Below are 19,413 nucleotides of genomic sequence, written 5' to 3'. Positions count from 1 at the left end.
TGTTTCCTTTCCTCTTGCCATACCGAACATCTCATAACGCAGCTTCAGTTTTCTTTCTTGCTCGTCTCTTTTTTTTTTTTTTTTCTTTTTCCACCGTCTCATCTTTTGCTTTTCAGTGCACAGTTTGCATGGTGACACTGAGGTTTTGCATTCTTATTTCTGTGTCACTATGACACAATTATGTCACTGTAGAAATGTTGGCATCTCACACGCAACATACACACACACACACACACACACACACACAGAAACAAACCACAGCCCTTCATCCACAACTCAGACACTTCAAAGTGACTCAGCACTTTTAAAAAGATCAGTGGAAGAAAACAGCAGTGCTATTTCTGGTACACCTTTAACTCCTTTCTTCTTCTCCCCTGTTGGATTGCGGTAGCTTATTGACTAACTGTCACTGACAAGCCAGGGGTGACTCTGTCAGGAAGGATGAAAATAGTGGTTTGTTAGAACAAAAGCAGAGACAAGAGAGTGAAAGGCAACAAACGTGATTCAGTCCAGGGGAACGTTGAAGTTTGCCAGCTTCATGTCAAACATTACACGGTGGTGAGAGAAGCAGCTCTGCATTCCTTACATAACGCCACCCGAATGTCAGCACAAAACTGGCCTCACGTCAGTGACGGGATGCTCTATTGCAAACATTCTCAGGTCTGTTATTACGCTGACAGAATTACATGTCAGTGGAATGTCTCCTGGCACTGGATACAATGAGGCAGTTAAAATGAGCGAGTGAATTACCATATTAGTAACCTGCAAATATTTTGACACTTTTTATAAAATATGAATTAGAATACAAATAAGAGCTCTTTTAGTGTGAGCAGAATTGTGTTTAGATTGTATTTACATATAGGGATTTTTTTTTTTTCCCTCCATAATATAGTTTCAGGCACAGGTCCAAGACAGCTCCCCCCCCCAAAAAAAATTAAGTCTTTTTAATCAGGGTTTGATTTACTCAAACATAATAGCAATTTTGTTTAAACACAAAAATGTACATCAGTCTTGTGCCAGTCGTGCACGCTTATGTGTCCACCCAAAGGTGCATTAAGACCCAGGAGACCTGTGTGGCAAGTTTGCCAAGCAACAATCAGAATATTTTAGTTTAGTAAGTGCACTCATGTGAAATGACACTTTTCAGAATCATATACATATTATTGGATTCTAATTATGATTTATTGATAGTGTCCAATCTTTTGACCGGTACTGTATATTTCCTTAATGTTGCAGCTTCTGAAATCCAGCTCATACTGGAGCTTTCATACTTTCTCTAAATTCATTCCAAGCTAAGACTGCAGTTGTTATAATAACACAAACAAAAATAATCATGATGTAGTTACGACACATGCGGCCTCATCAATAAAGAGAAAATGAGATCACAGTTTGAAACTGGGCTCATAAATTCTATCAAGTGGAGCCTAAGACGCCGACCTCTGTGTAAAATCCTTTGTGAAAAAGTGTTTCCATTTGCTTGTGTGCTATAATATTTCATATTCCGATTTCTGTTGTATTGCAAAAGACACATAGAAGGCACATACGGTAAATGTTAAATAAAGTCCAAGCTTCACGTTTAAAGATGTAAATGTATCATTTTATTTGAATGATTTCGTTACAGGATTAGGAAGACCGATCCAAGTTCTTGCTGTCAGTCACATGAAATGTGAGCCTCTTAAGCAGTTGCTGTTTCAACAGAAGCAAAACTTCTATATAATGTTTAAATTCACTTGTAATATATGTATTTGAAGATCACACATGGATAAGAATAAATACATAGAAACAAACAAATGATCAGTAAATTGAGTTGAGCATGTTACATTTTAAGCAGCGCAGTTTTTTTTTTGTTTTTTTTTTAAACAAAGCAATGCCCGGGCAGTGTTCGTCTTAGTGGTCACTGTAACACAGTAACTCCTTTCACTGGTCCACTGAACCCACACACACACACACACACACACACACACACACACACACACACACACACACACACACACACACACACACACACACACACACACACACACAAATGCATAAAATCAACAATAACTCTCAGCAGCCATGCTTTCACTCCCTCCCAGCAACACACGACATGCATATATGTATGTAAAGACTGCAGCTTTACATCTGTACAAACCCATGTGTTACACACACACACACACACACACGCGCGCGCGCGCACACAAGACCACACACATTCACACACCAGCTCAGTGAGAGAGGAATCTGCTGTGTCAGTATCCTCAAAGTGTTCACACTCACAATGACGTTCTGTCTTTCTGCTAAGCTCCTCGTGAGAAGGATGCCAAAATACCAGCGCAAATGTGCCGAGGAGCAAACCTGCCTTTCCTTCAAAAGTTTCCACAGGCCACACACTAATTTTATTTTCTTATTTTCCTTCAGTTTTAGTGTTTTTCTGTGTATGTGTGTGTGTGCGTTACTTTTACTTAGGCCGCACCAGAGCTGATAAGCTGCAATTAAAGATTATAACTGGTAATACGTATGAGTTTGAATATATATATGAGAGTTCTCCACAGTGTATAGGTCCATGCCTGGATTGAAGGAGAAGTGGAGTCTTCGGGATCAGATGACCAGATAAGATTGATGAGCCTGCAGCAAAGGCTTATTTGAAGGGTGACATCACGGGGAAATGGGAGGAGTCAGAGGTGTTCGGCGGTAGCTCCACCGTTTGCTCCTGAAGTTACCGAGCAAGTGCAGAGCAGGGGAGCAGCGTGAGTGTCTTTCAGGATGGCTCGTCGGTGAACCTGAAGGAATGGCTGTGTGTTTGTTCGACATGTCAGGTCACTGGCAGTGATAAATGGGCTGGACGTACTCTGGAGGGAAGTAGCCCACGCGTCCATGGCAACGGCCCCTCCAGCGCACCGAATCAGAGCAGTCAATGAGTTCAATGACATCACCACGCAGGAAGTGTAGCTGGGAGGGGTGGTGTGGGGTGAAGTCGAAGAGTGCGTGGGCGTGATGGGGACGCTGTGGGTAAGGAGAGGGAGAGAAAAAAAAAAGGGAGGTGGGGTGGCAGGGTGGGGAGGAGGAGAAGAAGAGAGAGTTAATCAAACATCTTCATCACAGCTGTAATGTGTGTTATTCAAAGGAGAGCACCGCTCAATAGCATGGAGGGAAATGTTAGAAGTAACCCACCCCTGTGCTGCAGACTGCTCTCAAGTCATGTAACATTTACATATTAGCAAAAAAAAAAAAAAAAAAAAAAAAGGAAAAAGAACTTAGCATCACAGTTACAGTGATACTGATCTGTTTTCTAAAATATCTAACTTCTCAAAACTTACTGTCACACAGGATGCTTAAATATAAGTTGTCTGTCAACTATCTTCCTTAACAAAACACTCGGGGCCCATTTTTAACTCTGCAAGCACAGCAACAAGTGCAACGCGGCAGCTCTACTTCCAGCTGCATCTGTTATTTAAGTTCATACAAGCTCAGGTGCAGGACCGCATCGCTGGCTGCAGCGATTAATACATTCACTCCTAGACTGAAACAGCCGTTTCTCGAGCAGCAGCTCAAGAAATGTCTGATTGGTGCTGAGCGCACACTGTCAAGACCCCGCACGGCAAATGTTGATGAAGTTCTTTTTATAGTATTAATCCACAACTATTAATTTGCACCATTTTAAAAACAAAGCACAAGCGCATCCTGCTTTTTATTTGAAAAAAAAAAAAGTTGGAAAGGAGGCAATGATGCAGTGAGCTTCTGTAATCCAACATCTCCCACATAAACTGAGTCATAATGCACCAGCGCAATATGTGTAGTACACAGCGAGGTTAATGCTGTAGCAGCGTGGTGTTGTTTGCATGTGACGGTCAAATATAACAGCTTTTGCAGATGTGTGGCACTCCTCAGATCAGCGGGTTCCAGGTTTATTGATGTGTTTACCACACTACGTTTAGATGGCTGCAGAAACTGAATGAACTGAGGAAGTTTATCAGGTTCAGTAAAGCCACTGCGGACAACAGATACTATAAGAATTACTTGATTATTTATGGGTCAGCGCAGAATATCCTTAAATAGACATATTTTTTAATGCTGATTTAATGTCATAAGCAGTTGTGGGTTACTTTTGTTTTTCTTCAATGACTCCCAGAAATATCACTTCCTTTAAATCCAAGTCATATTTATGCGTGCCAGTGCCCTTTCTTCTTATTCTCATCATATGAGATTATAGAAAATAATTTTTGCAGCTTTTCAGTCACTGAATATTCATTAAAAAAAAAAAGAGCGCACAGTCTTGTGCTGGTTTGGAAGATGCTATGCTGAACGAACTAAAAATGAATTGCGGTCAATAAGGTTTGCTGTTCTTATCTCCGAAAGGCTTTGAGAGGTATTATTTAATTCACCAGCCACGATCCAGTTGGTGAATCTTTAAAGTGAGTGCAGTTTCTTTGAAGCAGCAGCCCAAACAAAACAAGAAAAAGAATACAAGAGATTAAATAAATCTGGGTGAATATGAAAAACCCATCAATGTATTCCGGTTAAGGGACCAGCTGGTGTTTCCATCTAATAACTGATATATTCTTTATTCTATAAAAGTTTTTATTTAACATTTATTTTTTGCCAGAGTGTGGTCAGTCTGGCTATTTATATTAAATATTAATCATCTCAGTCGCAGACCACAACCACAAGAGAAGTATATGTAGAGAGAAATACTGCATAGTGGCTGCATAGTGAATATGTATTAAATGAGCATGTGACAGCCAGGTTATATGAACAATTCTCATATATGATGATGGATGTGATGCAGATTGGAAAAACAGGATCAATTTTCAGTGTATTACAAGAAAACAATAAAGGATATAAAATTAGTGGCCATCTGCCTCACTCAAGTCAGACTCAGGGGGAACAGGGGAAACAGCTTTGTCCAGGGGTAACATATGGTAATAAACCTAGTGTTCTCTAATCAATTCATGAATTTACAGTAAATTATTTGGACAAGAGACAGGTTAGCTACTTTGTGCACTCCCACACATTCATGCAAGCACTTTTTTCCCTATACCTAAGCGCTTTGCCTAACATTCGCACACACACTCACACAGATGCACTGGGAACTCGGGGGTTCAGTATCTTGCCCAGCGATTCTTTGACATGCAGAATGGAGTAGCCGGAGAATCCATCCACTGACCTTCTGATTGGTTGATGCCCCGCCCTACCTCTGCCTGCTCTGTCTGTATTTATTTATGGTACCAACATGAGAACCTGGGCAGCACAGTGGTGCAGCGGTTAGCACTACAGCTTCACAACAAGAATGTTCTGGGTTCAGATGTGTGGAGTTCGCATGGGTTCTCTCTTGGTACTTCAACAATCCAAAGGCACGCATGGGGTTAGGGTAACTGGTGATTCTAAACTGGCAATAGGTGTTAATGTGAGCATGATTGGTCTGCCTCTCTGTGTTAGACTGGTGATCTGTCCAGGGTGCACACCACCTCTTGCCCTATGACAACTGGGATAGGACCCGAATTGGACAAGCGGAAGAAAATGGATGGACGGATGGTTTATGCATGTAGGGCACGCTTTCAAGGGGAGAGCGAGTACTGACACAGCCGTGTTAGACAGGACCTGACAGACAGACTAACAGGAACGTGTTATCTACTCCCACTCCAGGCATGCCACTAATCTGGCCCTGTTGGGTTTATAGTTACCATTCTGACCACATTACACTTTCTTTACCTTCTATTTTCAGTTTGGGGTGTCCTTGCCTGACAGCATCTTAAGGTAAATATCAATGAGGCAAGATATTTTAGATTGCTGTGACACTTTTATGGTTCGGCCTGATGAACAGCATGCGCTTTGCATAAAACTCTCATTATGTCACCGCCGTGAAGCATGAAAATCACCTCGTTTAACTCTTTCCCTCATAAGCTTTGTTTAGCATTTTGCGACACATTGCCTTTTATCAGAGAAGAGCAGATTTAAATCATAGTTTCTTTTGGTAGTAAGAGAAAAAGAGAAATACAGAGAGACGGGTATGCAATAGAGGAGCGCTCTAAGTCCAATATAGGGTGTGTGATAGCCTGATGAGAGTACACACATGCCCACTAAAAATAACAACAGCAAACAACAGTAATATGTTTGCTGCTGTGATTTTTGATGGCAATCCAGGGCAAGGTGCGTTGCTTTCAATTCAGCCCTCAGACGCTGCGCTCTCTCTTCCTCACTCTGTTTTTCTTTGAGTTCACAAACGCAGTGTTTTTTTCTTCTCCCCTGATCGCCGGCCTCCTCTGATCGCTATTGACTCCTGAAGTAAAAGCAGTTTAAGAGTGGCAGAACAAAAGTGGCTATTTTAAGGCGAGAGTTTCAAACTTAACTAACCCGGCTGTCACCGGCGCTCCCACAGAAGGAGGTGGATGTGATGTGAACTGCGAGGGAGCAGAGAGGCTGCAATGAATACAAATGTTGTTCTTTATATGTATGTGCGTAGATATCTATGTTGCAATTCTGGGCTTTATTATTGTGGACTGCTTTATCTTAGACTAAGGCCCAATAAAACAGTATCCAAGGAAAGATAGGCACATGCGCGCACATATACACACACACACACACACAGATACAAACAAGTAAAAGAACTAACTAGACAGCTGGATTAGGATCAAGAGATCCAGACATAATCTATCACATAATCTATCAGGCAAGCAAATCTATAAAATCCTCACATTCTTATGCTTTATTGTTTCACTAATCTAGTCTAGACTTTCAGTTTGTGTGGGTTGCAGCGAGCATGTGAGTGCAGGCCTCCTTTTCCTTGGGGGTGTGTGAAGTTGCACAATCCTCTGCTTTTTTGTGTGTGTCTATGCACGTGCGCGTGACTACACAAAAAGAACCCATTTATTCTTTTTCTTTCTATTTCTTTTTTTTCATGTTGTGCTGGCTTGTGAGGCGCAACAAATGCATAAAAAATAATCCATGCGTCCTTGTGATCAGGGTTGACTCCATTACCGAAGAGAGCCCTGTTTGCCCCTTTGCACAAGGTCCAAGTTTTCCAGGCTTTGCAGCCCAAGGACATGATGATATTAGGGGTGTGTTGGGAGAAAAGCTAAAAGAATAAAAATAAAAATAGACTGGGAATTATTTCTCATTCTGCCATGCTGGGATAAGGAGTTATCTAGAGCCATGTAATGAGCTGATGTGGAATTAGTTTGGAAAGACAAACCAAACAATAGAAGGGTCAACACACACACACACACACACACACAAAAACCACACTAAAACATGATTCAGGGACTCAACACACTGGATTCATGTCTGTGAAACTGGTGCATAATAAAACACAAAATATAAGAGGAAAATAATTTAAAAAGGAAGCTAATGAGCACAATCTTTTCATAACATCTTTCTTTATACTCTAAATGCTTAAAGGGGGAGATCGAACAGTTTTTCATTGTGCAACACGTGTATGAAAGAAAAAGATGTGATGTTGTGAAGAAGTGGATACTGAATCCTGTTAATATTTTAGAGCTTAGAGCATGCACATCAAGCTTACAAAGAAGAGAGGGAGCTGCTGAATAAATACATAGCAAAGGGCGAGACTGTTTATTTGCCAGTTTGCCATAAAGCTGTCTGGTTAACTGGTCCTTAGGGGAAATTTCTTTCATTTAGTATGTTTTTTTTTTCTTTCCTTTTCCAAAAGTGGCACAGTGGATTTTGTAGCTCACACAAGTCTGAGTTCAGAGTAAAATCTTTCATTTCTGTAAGTTATAGAACCTCAGAGATGCTAAAGACTCCTTCTAATGATCTATAGTGTCTCTTACATTATATTTATACACTTATATATATTAAAAAAAGAAAACTGGAGCCAAAACCCAAATAGAACCACTAAATATGGTTTCACCACTTGTGTCATAATCAGGTTAGGTCATTCAAAGAATCATTTCTCTAGGAGAAGTAAAGTGTGAGTTGTGTGCAAATGTTGTCTGTGAGACGGTGAGAGACGGTGGGTGTTGGAGCTTTGTTGATGCCCAAGGCCAAGACAAAACCCCACAGATACAAAGACCAGCTGACTGTGATTTTATACAGCTTGACAGCAAAAAAAAAAAAAAGCTAGTTGGGTCCAAAGCTAATATCAATGTTTCATGTGTGTTTTTAAATCTGCGCATCGACCTACTGGGAAACAGAGACCACTGATGTGAACTGAAGATAAATAGATGTGGATGGAGCCAATTCAGAAACTACTGAGTGGTGTTTACATGATTGCATCTCTTTTCTTTTTCCTTTGAGCATCTTCCAGGCTAAATTGTAAAGCGGTCTTCATCCTAAATCACAGAAAGCTGTAGAAATACATTATGTTTATGGTGAGTCAGCACAAAGGAAAGCTCCCAATAATTTCTAACGACAAAACATAGACATGTACAGAAATACACCTTAAATCTCAAATTCAAACAATTAAACACAGATAGAGGCATAAGGAGTGTCTAATCTGCTGTGATCTCATGTGGACAAACAGGAAGAGCCCCCTTTTTTAAGGGTGCATAGCCATGTAGGTAAGCACAGCACCTTCAGCTCTGGGGCATGGTGTGATTCAGATTCAGAGTGACCTACAGGGCGACAACATCCCAACCAGTGTGCTAAAGATGGAATGATACAAGGATACTGTATATGACCAGCAGCTGACACTTCACTGCAGTTTCTTCCATTTTCTTCATGTTCAAAACAAAATCACGCTGCTAAAAATGCCCACTGTTTAAATATAGCATTGTGCTGTGGCTATATGTGGGTGAAACTCCACCAGCAGTGGATATAGAATTGATTTTTCATGTCTTAAGGAGAGTTGTGTATGTAAACAAGCATCACATGGCACACCTTTTAGATATTAATATTAATAAAGAACAGCCAAGTGATACACAACCACACATTTCAGGGGGAATATCACATAATATTGTCCCAGTGGACCTCTAATAAGTTTGGTTCTGATGCAGTAACTTTCTGACCTGAGACTAATGATAGCGCATACAGTAATATGAAGACAATCAGAATTTCATTCTGTGCATGTAATTAACCTGGGACTCATGTCATTTAGAAATGGGACAGATATGATATAATATCATGGAACCAGGAAATTAAACAGAGCCAAATGAGAGAGGAAAAGGCTATTTTTGTTTTTGTTAACACAGAAGAGTCATTGGTGTCATACATGATGATAATCTACAGTTTTTCTTTTTAAATTCTACTGCACATCAGCCAGCATATTTAAAACAGACTTTTAAGCATATTAAAGGTCCTGCTGAATGCTGATGGCAGAGCCCGAAGATAAGAGCTGAAATAATCGATCATGAGAAAATGAATCTGCAGCTACTTTAATAATCACCTCCATCAATGTAAATTGAATTGCACTGGGTTTTGCACTGTTGAGGCTGAGTTTGTAGACTGCATTTTAAGCCACGGGACTCTTAAATTAGCTTTAAAAAAAAAAAAGAAGGACATTTTTCTTTAAACCTGGTGGCTCCATGGTGCAGCGGTTAACACATTCACCTTAGAAGCAAAAGATTCCTGGTTGAATTCCAGGAGGAGACACAAACCCAAGTCCCAAATAAGAAAGCAGCTGTAAGTGCCTTTACCAGTCCTTAAATCTACACCATGTATAGGCTCAACTGATCATGAACATAATGGCAACTTGCTGTCCTACTAATGGTTAGACAGAAGTTTGGTAAAGGATGGTGGTTTTGATAAGTGAGCCCTATTCTTCCTTCAGTTTAACCATATTCTAGGAAGTAACAGGAGAGTCATCATTGGGAATTCAGGGCAAATTGGCTGTATCATCACAGTAAAATATGAGAAAGAATAAATGGACTATAAAAAGCAATGAAATTAACAACCATACACATCCTGTTAAAGCCCTCCGGCTGTTTTATACTAGAAATAAGTGCCAATAAAAGAAAACAAGAATGCAGCATCTGTCCCAGTTTTGTTTCTCCTCTGTTCATATTCCACGTCAGTTTGAGTTTGTCAGAAGTCACCGCAGACAAGTGGATCCAAAAGTGTGTTTTTGAACGAGCTGTTTGAGCAGATGGAGAGAGGGCAGTCATTCTTTTGGTGCTATTTATGCCCAACCACAAGGCCAGAAGTCATGGCGCCTCCTCCGTGGTTGTGTCAGTGATGCACCCTTAAGTTACCGCGTGAACACGAGCCAGAAAAATTCTCAGAAAACCAAAATACTGAGAAAAACCCCGGTGTTGTTTTCATGTGCTAGTTGCTCACATTAAAGGGAATTAAATTATCGCAGTATTTAGGTCATGCAGTTTATTAGTCTCCCGCGGGATGGCTGCAGCCATCCTCCGTTTAAGTACCACCATAATGCCCTAAAGCTAAATTCATCACTTCACACCTGCTCCAGCTGCATTTGCACAGAGAGCTGAATACAGCGCGCAGCATCCCCAGTGATTTGGAACATGCTCCGAATGGTTTAGGAATGAGGCAGGATGCAGCTAATCAAGAGCTCAATTTGCAAAAAGCTGCTCTGTGAAACAAAAGCGCAGTTTTTTTAGGATTTAAAAAGAAAAACAACGCATCCACTGATGGTTCCCTGTTCCACGAGGTGAACTTCAACGCCAGTCTGGCTGCTCTGCAAGCCCGCTCTGAGCAAATAAGATCAAATCTAGTTTTCTAAAAGTTGTAAAATCTTGCTTTAATAATTTGATGAAAAGTGCCAATCTAGCTGCCTCTACTCCAAACGCAACTCGCTGCATGTGAAAAAGCACCAAGAATTCCTCAAAGCGAAGCTCACGCATCATCACGATGATCAAACGCATCATCTATAAGATGGAGATCAGCTTATCACAGTCAGCACATTTCATTTAACTATGTATCTGCACTGCATCTTTCCAAGCTTAAAGTGGGCATTTGGAGGGAGTGGCACTGCACATGAGTACAATTTGACCTCGTATAGTAAAGGCAATGAGTCTGAGTTACCTTTTTAACAGAAGTCAGTACGTTTTCGTCTTGATCCTGTGAATTTCATGAGCAAAAATGTATTTTATTCTTTAGTAAATAAATGCCGACTGTATAAGACTCTGATGTACTTACTTATTGTTGTGGAGACATAAAGTACACTACTGCATCATTCTGCTCCGAGCTGGATCACTAAGGACGCTATTATTACTTCAAGCAGAATATAAAACGCATGTGGTGAAAAGAAGGAAAGAGCTACAATGTGCTGCTACCTTGCCTGAAATAGACCAGTGCACGTGTGTCTATTTATTCCCTGCCTCCCTTTAGTTGTAATAACAGCACTGACTCATTTTCCACTAACATCACTTCTTATCTGATCATCTGCAAAACAGCGCAGAGCACCGATGACGTGCTATCTGCAGGCCACCACCTCAGATGCCGGTGCCTCTTTGCTTCTTTTTCTGCACTTCACCGAGCTGATTGCTAAGCGTAAGCTTTGATTTTAAAGGCAAAATGAAGCAAGGCAGTGAAAGCACTGGTCACAAACAGGTCCCATCTGCAAGGGTGCTTTGAAAACAGATGGCAGCATTAAGGACAAAGCTTGAATGTAATTTTAAGCTGTTCCAGAGTTGCTCTGGGATGATGTCTTCTTATTTGGGGTATTAAAAACATTATGAACTCAGCAAAGAAAACACTTGAAACTTAATGAGGTTCGACGTTCTCCTCCAAACCAGCTTCTGCCGCCTTCTTTTTTATTAATTAATTCAATTTTTTTTATTTCAGGTCTCACTTATGGCTATTAAAGGAAACTGCAGTCTTAACTGGACTTCAATTATTTACCATTTAAGGAACCTGGCCTGCATTAATAAGTCTGCGTTTTGGCATGTAACCAGTATGTAATAAATGAATCAAGTTTGTATTAATGTGTCCGTGCCCGTACTGAAAAAAACATAAAACATAAAAACTGCATCACAGTCAAACCTTTATCATCATCATCTCAATATTTTTTTTATTTTTTTAACCCATACATATGAGCAATGCGCTAGTAACCACAGATGATGAGGTGCATTTCTATGAGTAATGTGACCTAACTGTGGCCGGTCACATTCTGTTAATGCTCAACTCACAGGGAGCCCAAAATGAGCTAAGTGCACCGTGCCTATGTAAATTACTTAAGATCAAGTCCATGCTGAGTAGGACTATTTCTTTTTTAATCTATTGCATCTGAAAACTACACTAGACTAATATTACTCTTATGATGTTATAGCTCCCCAAGTTGGAATAAGTAAGGAGCTCTGTGCTAAAAAGCCTGCTGAGAAATTCATCCAAGACACATTAAAGTTATGAATTTAGGTTCATCTGTGCTTCAGATGATTGTAAAGTACGGCACTCCATTCAGAGGTCAGTGTGAGTTACACATTATGCATTTTACAGGACTTTATCCGTGGTATAATTGAGAACAAATGTAGAAAAAGCAGTTCCTTTTTATTCCTGTAACATACAGTGCTGTGCAAAAGTCTTGAGCCACCCCTCATTTCTTTATATTTTGCTGAGAAAATGCTGAAAAATGAAGGCGTTGCCAATCAGATGCTTTCCAGCTGGTACTGAATGGTAGATCAAAATCTTTTCTGTGTTCATAGTTGTATCAATTTTTTGAATAAAATCTCAAACACCTCCTGACCTCCTCCTTGACAATTCGAACCAAGAAATTTCAAATTCAACTAAAGAAAATCAAATAAATGATATTCTTTTTGTAACAGGCTGCTAGTAGCAAAGTGAATGATACAACTTACAATTGGTTATTTGCTAAGTTGTCTGTTATTTGCAGACACAACACTGGTTCATCCCTTGAGTTAGGTGCCTTTTTTTAAATGCTGGAATGGTTCATAGGTCGGTGTTAAGTGACTTAAACCAAAAACATTCCTCTGAAAATGGCCAGGTACAAGGAGAGCACTGAAAATGGGTGAAAAAGCAGCCAATGTCCAAAGAAAGACCTTCAGAAAGCCTGGAGAACTATTGCTCAAGATTACTTTAAAATTTACAAGAACGTCTGGCTGCTTGGAAGCAAAATATAAAGAAATGAGAGGTGCTCGAGAGTTTTGCACAGTACTGTAAATTTTTCTTTTTTTAAAAAAGGAGGAAATGAGGACTGTACAATTTTGAGAACTATACCAGTCAAAGTATTGTCACTGTGGTAAATTAAATATGATCTCCATGTGACAGCTAACTCTGGCAGATCACTGCGCTCCACTGAGCGTTCTGGTCCCTGATGAATTGCGGTCCATTCTCAGGGTCGAAGCCACAGTAGTGAATATGATGTTGCTAGCATTAGCACATGGCCTGCGTTACAGTGACACTAACATGCTGTCGTGTCAGGATCTTGGTGGATCAGATTCCCTCAGTGCAACTGGGTTCACCTGCGGGTGCGGCATTGCCTGCCACTCCCAGGAGTCAGTGCAAAGCAAGCTCATCTACATAATGACAACAACAGCAGCTTTTCCCAAGATGACGCCTTCACGGGAACTAACTGTCATTTCTCGGGCTAAACATCAAACAAAGTATTACTAATGCTTGGGCTATGCATTTGGTTTGATGCAGTAATTTATTATTGTCTGAAGTCTTGAATACAACTTATAAAAGTTTTCTGTTCAGTTATTCTAGAGTGTGATCCACCTAAGAGGCTCACCGGGCAACTGAATCATGGAGTGAAGTAATAATATGCCCAAACTTGATATGTAGCTACCTCATGACTAATGCATATAATTGCCTTTAAAAAACACTTTTCTTTAACATTGCTGTGCTTAATCTATCTGGCACATTGTCTAAGATGACTGATTTGGTTTTGCTCCAAAACTGGCGGCAGCGCTGTGATGTTTCATTACGAGCTGCACCTCCATGTCAAACCCTGCTGACGCAGTCGCAGCTCCAGCAGTTCCACATATGGAGTTTTTTTTTCCATAGATGTCAGCTGTATTAAAATGACAGGTTATACCTTGAAGCCAAATGAAAAATTAATACTCAACTTGCTATGTTTGTCCAGATGTACTGATCTGACAGCTATTGGATAATTTAATACATCTCACCTGATAGTTAAACATGATGTATGGCAGCACAGCGGAGGGGATTGGAACAAGACAGAGACAGATGACAGCGAGAACAGATGTGTTTTAAATGGTTTGCTGAGGACATTTATAAGGATTTTTGCAAAATTTAGGTGATTCATAGGGAATGATGCAGGGATACTTGTTTTATTTTTGGCCTACTATTATGTAACCCTTGTTAAATTCATATTATGGTTGCTTCAGAAAATTATTTTTCTTCTAGGACTCCACTAGAACAGATTTGTATTATTCACAGTTTCAGCTCCTGTCTCTTTAAAGCCACCCTTCCCTTAAAACCCAGTTTGTTCTGATTGGCAGCTCCTCACCTGGCTTTCACAAACAGAATCCAGTGCTAGCAAGCTACACCTCCTTCTCTCACCTGAAATTACCATAGAAGGAAATCTACAATGAGCAGATGAGCTAACAGCACAATAGCAAGAAAAAAAAAATCTGTCTGAAAGTGGGTGATTAGAGTAGTTTAGAGGGTTTACGTGTTGTTTAATATGACCAACATTATAACAGTATAAATATTACCAAAAAAAAGAGGAAAAAGCCAGAAGACTGCCTGTAAAATATTGGTCTTTTGCCTTGGTTGCCATAAATGAAGCTACTTTAAGAAAACCATGAAATGAACAAAGTAGACTCACCCTGGCAAAGTGCTCGGGGTCTCTCAGATAGACCGTCCTCTCCTTAGCAATGCTGTTGCTATGGTAGAAGTCCACCAGCTCGTTCAGTGAGGAGAACGCCTCGTCCCACACGTAGTACTGACTACAGCGATCCTGCAGAACCTTGAAATGCTGAACATGATCCCCATAACTGGAAAGTAGGTAAAAGAGACAGAGACAGAAATGATCATAAGGCTGTTTCTCATGTCAAAAGAGTATCTATAAAGATACGTGCTTCCTCCTAGTAGGATACCTTAAATCATGATCAGCACAAACTTCTAAAAAGTTCTCTTGTTTTTTGTTTTGTTGTCATTAACAGTAAAAACCAAACAAACAAAAAACCCATCAGAAAATTCTTATTTGTGTGTTTTTAATGGGACAGATTCAAATAAAAGCTGTGCTTTGGTTCAGTTGAAGGAATCATTCCCGGCAGTGGTAAAAGCTAACACAAAGAGATTTCTGTCTTTCTAACAGTGCACTCTATTGTCACAGCACAAGGTGTTTTTATTTTTTGCTTAAGGTACATCTGGACCACCTTTCTGTTAATGCTCTTGACTTTTAGTCCGCTAAGACTCTTCTTTAACTTCACAGCTGTCAGCTGCTGATTTGGCGCGGATTTAGTGCATTTTAATTTGTCTCTAAAAAGACTGGAGTGACCTCTGCTTGGTATTATTCTCAATAAAGTTTGTTTTTGATCAGTCTTTATTTAACCAGCAAGAGAAACACTTGAGATTAAAAGTCTCTTTTGCAAGAGTGCCACAGGCAGAATTAACCTGGCATGTTTTTCATTTGGGCCGGACGTTCTGCCTGAGTCCAAACCCAGGACCTTGGGTTGACTAAAACAACTGAAACAATATGAAAACAAACAATCTGTTACAGAGAAACCCAAACTGCAGAGCAAATTACTAATGCAGTCAGTTTCTTGGAATTTATAAGAGCAGACAATGAAATTTTCACAGACTCCTCGGTGGATCTCGGAGATTTTTTGCAAAGCAGCTCATGTCAAACAAACCTAATACCCATTTAAATCTGTATTTCCTTTTTTAAAATTGTAACCCACAGTCTGGTGCATTAGGAAATTGACTGTTAAATGAACTGCTTTACAAGTCTGTGGTGGTTTATTTGTGAATTTGCTTTGTACCAGTAATGTAGCAACATTTTAAGCCATATTTTGATAAATGCCAGGAAATCCAAAGGACTTCATGTAATTAAATAATAATGAAATAAAGCCAGTGGCGCCAACAAAAATAGCCCCAGTGTTAAAGAGCTTTGCCTTGTTGTTATAATTAAGAGTTTGGCCAATATTCACTGACAATCATACCTGCTCCCCTGTCCTGCTCTGCGGTGGTTGCTTAGTAACTTGCCAGCTTATCTTTAGAAATCTGGACATCTCCCCGTGATTATGGTTACATAACTGCATCTAACATGCAGCGGAAATCAGTACAACACCCCCATATTTCTAAACACATTACAGAGTAGGTGTGTGTGTTAATGTTATGTTAATGATTATTAAAATCTCATGTTGGTGGATTAAAAAAGAAAAAAGAGCGTTGAGATCCTCTCTCCCATTTCTCTTGTAGCATAACGTCATTGGTATCAAATCGTTGCCATAAAATGATGCATCCTAATAAACGAATAGGCACAATGTGGGATTTGTTTTTGTGGTTTAACCTTGCTCAGCTTCTTCTGAATCTCGTCTGATTGGCTGTGCTCCAGGCTCGCGTAAGTAAATGAGTATCGTCTTGTTTCACCCAGAAATCCTTTCTCTATTCAGATACTGTGCTCCTGTGAACAAGCAGAGCTGGCTCCCTTATGACTGGATGGCATTCAGCTACACCTCCACCCTGCCCTTCTTTCTCTTCCTTCTCTTTTTCTACCCCATGTGTCCTTGTCTCTCTCTCCTCTCAAGATCAGATGCCAAAAAAATTTGGTTTTTATTTTGCAGGAGTATTAATTCAATCAAATGTGGATTGTTTGGGGGGGGGGTTTCAGATTGACAACCTACCACTGTGTTTTGTCCACAGGGCTGGCTTCGGCTATTTTGGTGCACTGTGCGAGGATGAGGTTTGGTGAATAAACTTTGAGGAAAGATTCCTACGAACAGTTAGAAGCAACAAACACAACTTCAGTTGGAGTTAATGTTTAATCAAACCTTGATTACACCTATTTTTGGTGACCCTTGCAGACAGGTCTGTGTGCACACCTCTGGCAAAACATAAACTGTGCCTATTAAGCTGTAGTGTTTATGGACCAATGCTGGGAGGCTAATGTGCAAGAATTGTGACTGAAAGTTTGCAGAATTTTTATTATTGTCATGGAGTTTTTGTTGTTGTTGTTGTTGTTGTTGTTACTGTCATTTGTTACTGTGCACTGTGGTTAGCACTATTGATTCACAGCAAGAAGGTCCTGGGTTCAAATCCAACATCTGACCATCGAGTTTGCATGTTCTCCCCATGCTTGTGTCGGTTCTCTCCAGGTACTCGGGCTTCCTCCCACAGTCCAGAGACATCCAATTAGTGGGGTTATGTTAACTAAACTGTCCATGACTGTGAATGTCTGTCTGTCGCTCTGTGTTGGGCCTGTGACAGACAGGCAACCTGTCGAGGGTGTACCCTGCTTCTTGCCCTATGACAGCTGGGATAGGGTCCAGCATCCCCATGACCCTGAATGGATGTTTTGATAGTGACTTCTTTCTAACTTTTCTCTGTTTGTCTCCATCGCCTCTCCAAATTCAGCCTTATCCCCCACAATACACACACACACACACACACACACACACACACACACACACACACACACACACACACACACACACACACACACACACAGAGAGAGAGAGCACAAAACTGTGTTTTTCTGTCCCAGTAATCTTCATCAGCCCCACAATATCCCAAGTTGTCTGGTGCCCTCTGCTGCACCTTACTGGTGGGGCTCTGTTACTGCCACCAGCTGTGTAACTGCAGCAGCTGTTTGTCTGAGGGACCAAATCACAGAATAAGCCCTTGCTGGATAACAAAGTCAAAATAAGTAAGGGTTACTGTGAAAGGTGAACCAGAGACAACAGGATGTGAGCTTGACACGGACTTTCCCCTGACGAGATTCACAGCAGAATTAAACACATAAATTAAGAGGAAAGAAAGAAGAAAATAAAGTATTATTTGAGGTTATGCTGCAGCCTGTTCAAAACAGTATTTCCTGTAGCTGTTCAGCAGTAAGTTTGAGGTTTAAAAAAAAATACATTTATTTGTAGGAAATAAATTTGAATTAAAAAAAAAAGCTAATTCTAATTTCAGTTGAAAACGTGGAGTATTAATGTGAAATTTGCACAAATCCATCATTAATTCTTAGCAGTTTATTGAGCCTTATTACATACATTTTACTGAGCCTTTATTACATGCAACCCACCCCCAGAAAAAACCTCATGTAAGTGACCTGAATCCAGCTAAAGATTGGCTGAGTATTAAACCACAACCGCATAGCTTCTCGCTAAATTGCCTCTGCAGCGCAAAACACAATCACACATCTGTGTGATGGAAGTGGCAAAAATAATAATAATGATGCTTCCAGCCCACTTTGAGCATGTATCATGAGAAAACTAGCCTTAAAAAAATGTAAATACTATTTTTGCTGTATTGTAATAGCATCACACCGTAATCAGAATTAGCTTAACTGTTTTAAGGACATTAATAAAAGGGCATTAAAAATGTGTAATCAATACTTTTGAGCTTCGCTCGTAATGGGAGTTACTTACATTATTATATAGTGAGAAGAGGGGAATGCATGTGTAATGCTGTAGCTATAACATTATTAGGGGACATCATATTGATGGTTTTATTAATTACTATGGTAGAGAAGACAGGAGAGAAGTAGTTTGCTATAATAACACAGAAAGCATCTGTCTCAGCTGGATCACGCTCTCTCTCTCTCTCACACACACACACACACACAAAGCACTCTCTCCAAGTGCCCTCTCATCTCTCTGATCCAGTGTAATTAAGGCCCACAGCGATGGAGAGATTATGCTCTGTTTCCGAGTAAAAGGAAATGAGACAGAGAGAGAGAGAATGTAAGGAAGAATGAGGGTGAGAAAGATTCAAAGACAGAATAGATACAGAGACAGAGCTCAGAGTCAGATACACTGTAGATGAGGACAGCAGTTATATTTAAAACTTTTGCTCTGCACCAGCACAACTGTGGGTGATTGAAGGTCATCTGTCCATCTTTCTCTCAACTTCCTCCATCAGTCTATTCTCACTTCCTTGTTCTTGCTGTCTCTCTCATTCTGCCAACCCCCTTGTCTAATCTGCTGTTCAGTTTCTAAACCGTTGCAGATGTCTAGAATACTTCACACACTCATACCAACACCTCCAACTGACAGTTTTTAACTGTGTGTGTGTGTGTGTGTGTGTGTGTGTGTGTGTGTGTGTGTGTGTGTGTGTGTGTGTGTGTGTGTGTGTGTGTGTGTTCGCCCACGTGATCCAAGTCGCTGATTACATCATGTTTTTGTGCCAGATAGCGTGCATAACTGTCATATTACATACGTTGCAGGCTGGAATGCACACATTGGCCATCAGTGCGTGCACCTTTTAAAAGAGCGTCCTTGCATGTCAACCAGGCATGTCAGTGGGTGAGGGGAGGGGGTTCAGACCGCATGTGGCATTAATAAAGCATAGCTGGTTTTGATAGATGGCTGAGGAGATAGGAAGGAAGTGTGACCGCCTGTGCTCTGAGGGTGCAGCGGGGGA

General features: G+C 40.4%; 1 protein-coding gene across 1 annotated transcript in view; it reads right to left on the bottom strand.

Annotated features, from left to right (window-relative positions):
- Positions 1-1,579: 1,579 nt before the first annotated feature.
- Positions 1,580-19,413, bottom strand: part of grapa (GRB2 related adaptor protein a) — a 31,683-nt gene continuing 13,849 nt past the window's right edge. Inside the window, exons 4-5 of the mRNA XM_030735684.1 lie at positions 14,651-14,819; positions 1,580-2,985 (exon numbers count right to left, since the gene is read on the bottom strand). Of these exons, the coding sequence (XP_030591544.1) occupies positions 2,800-2,985; positions 14,651-14,819 (355 nt within the window). The 3' untranslated portion in view covers positions 1,580-2,799. The remainder of the gene's footprint in view (positions 2,986-14,650; positions 14,820-19,413) is intronic.

This window comes from Archocentrus centrarchus, chromosome 8 (genome assembly GCF_007364275.1).
Source record: "Archocentrus centrarchus isolate MPI-CPG fArcCen1 chromosome 8, fArcCen1, whole genome shotgun sequence".
Taxonomy (NCBI): Eukaryota; Metazoa; Chordata; class Actinopteri; order Cichliformes; family Cichlidae; genus Archocentrus; species Archocentrus centrarchus.
This window is presented reverse-complemented; position numbering and strand designations above follow the sequence as displayed.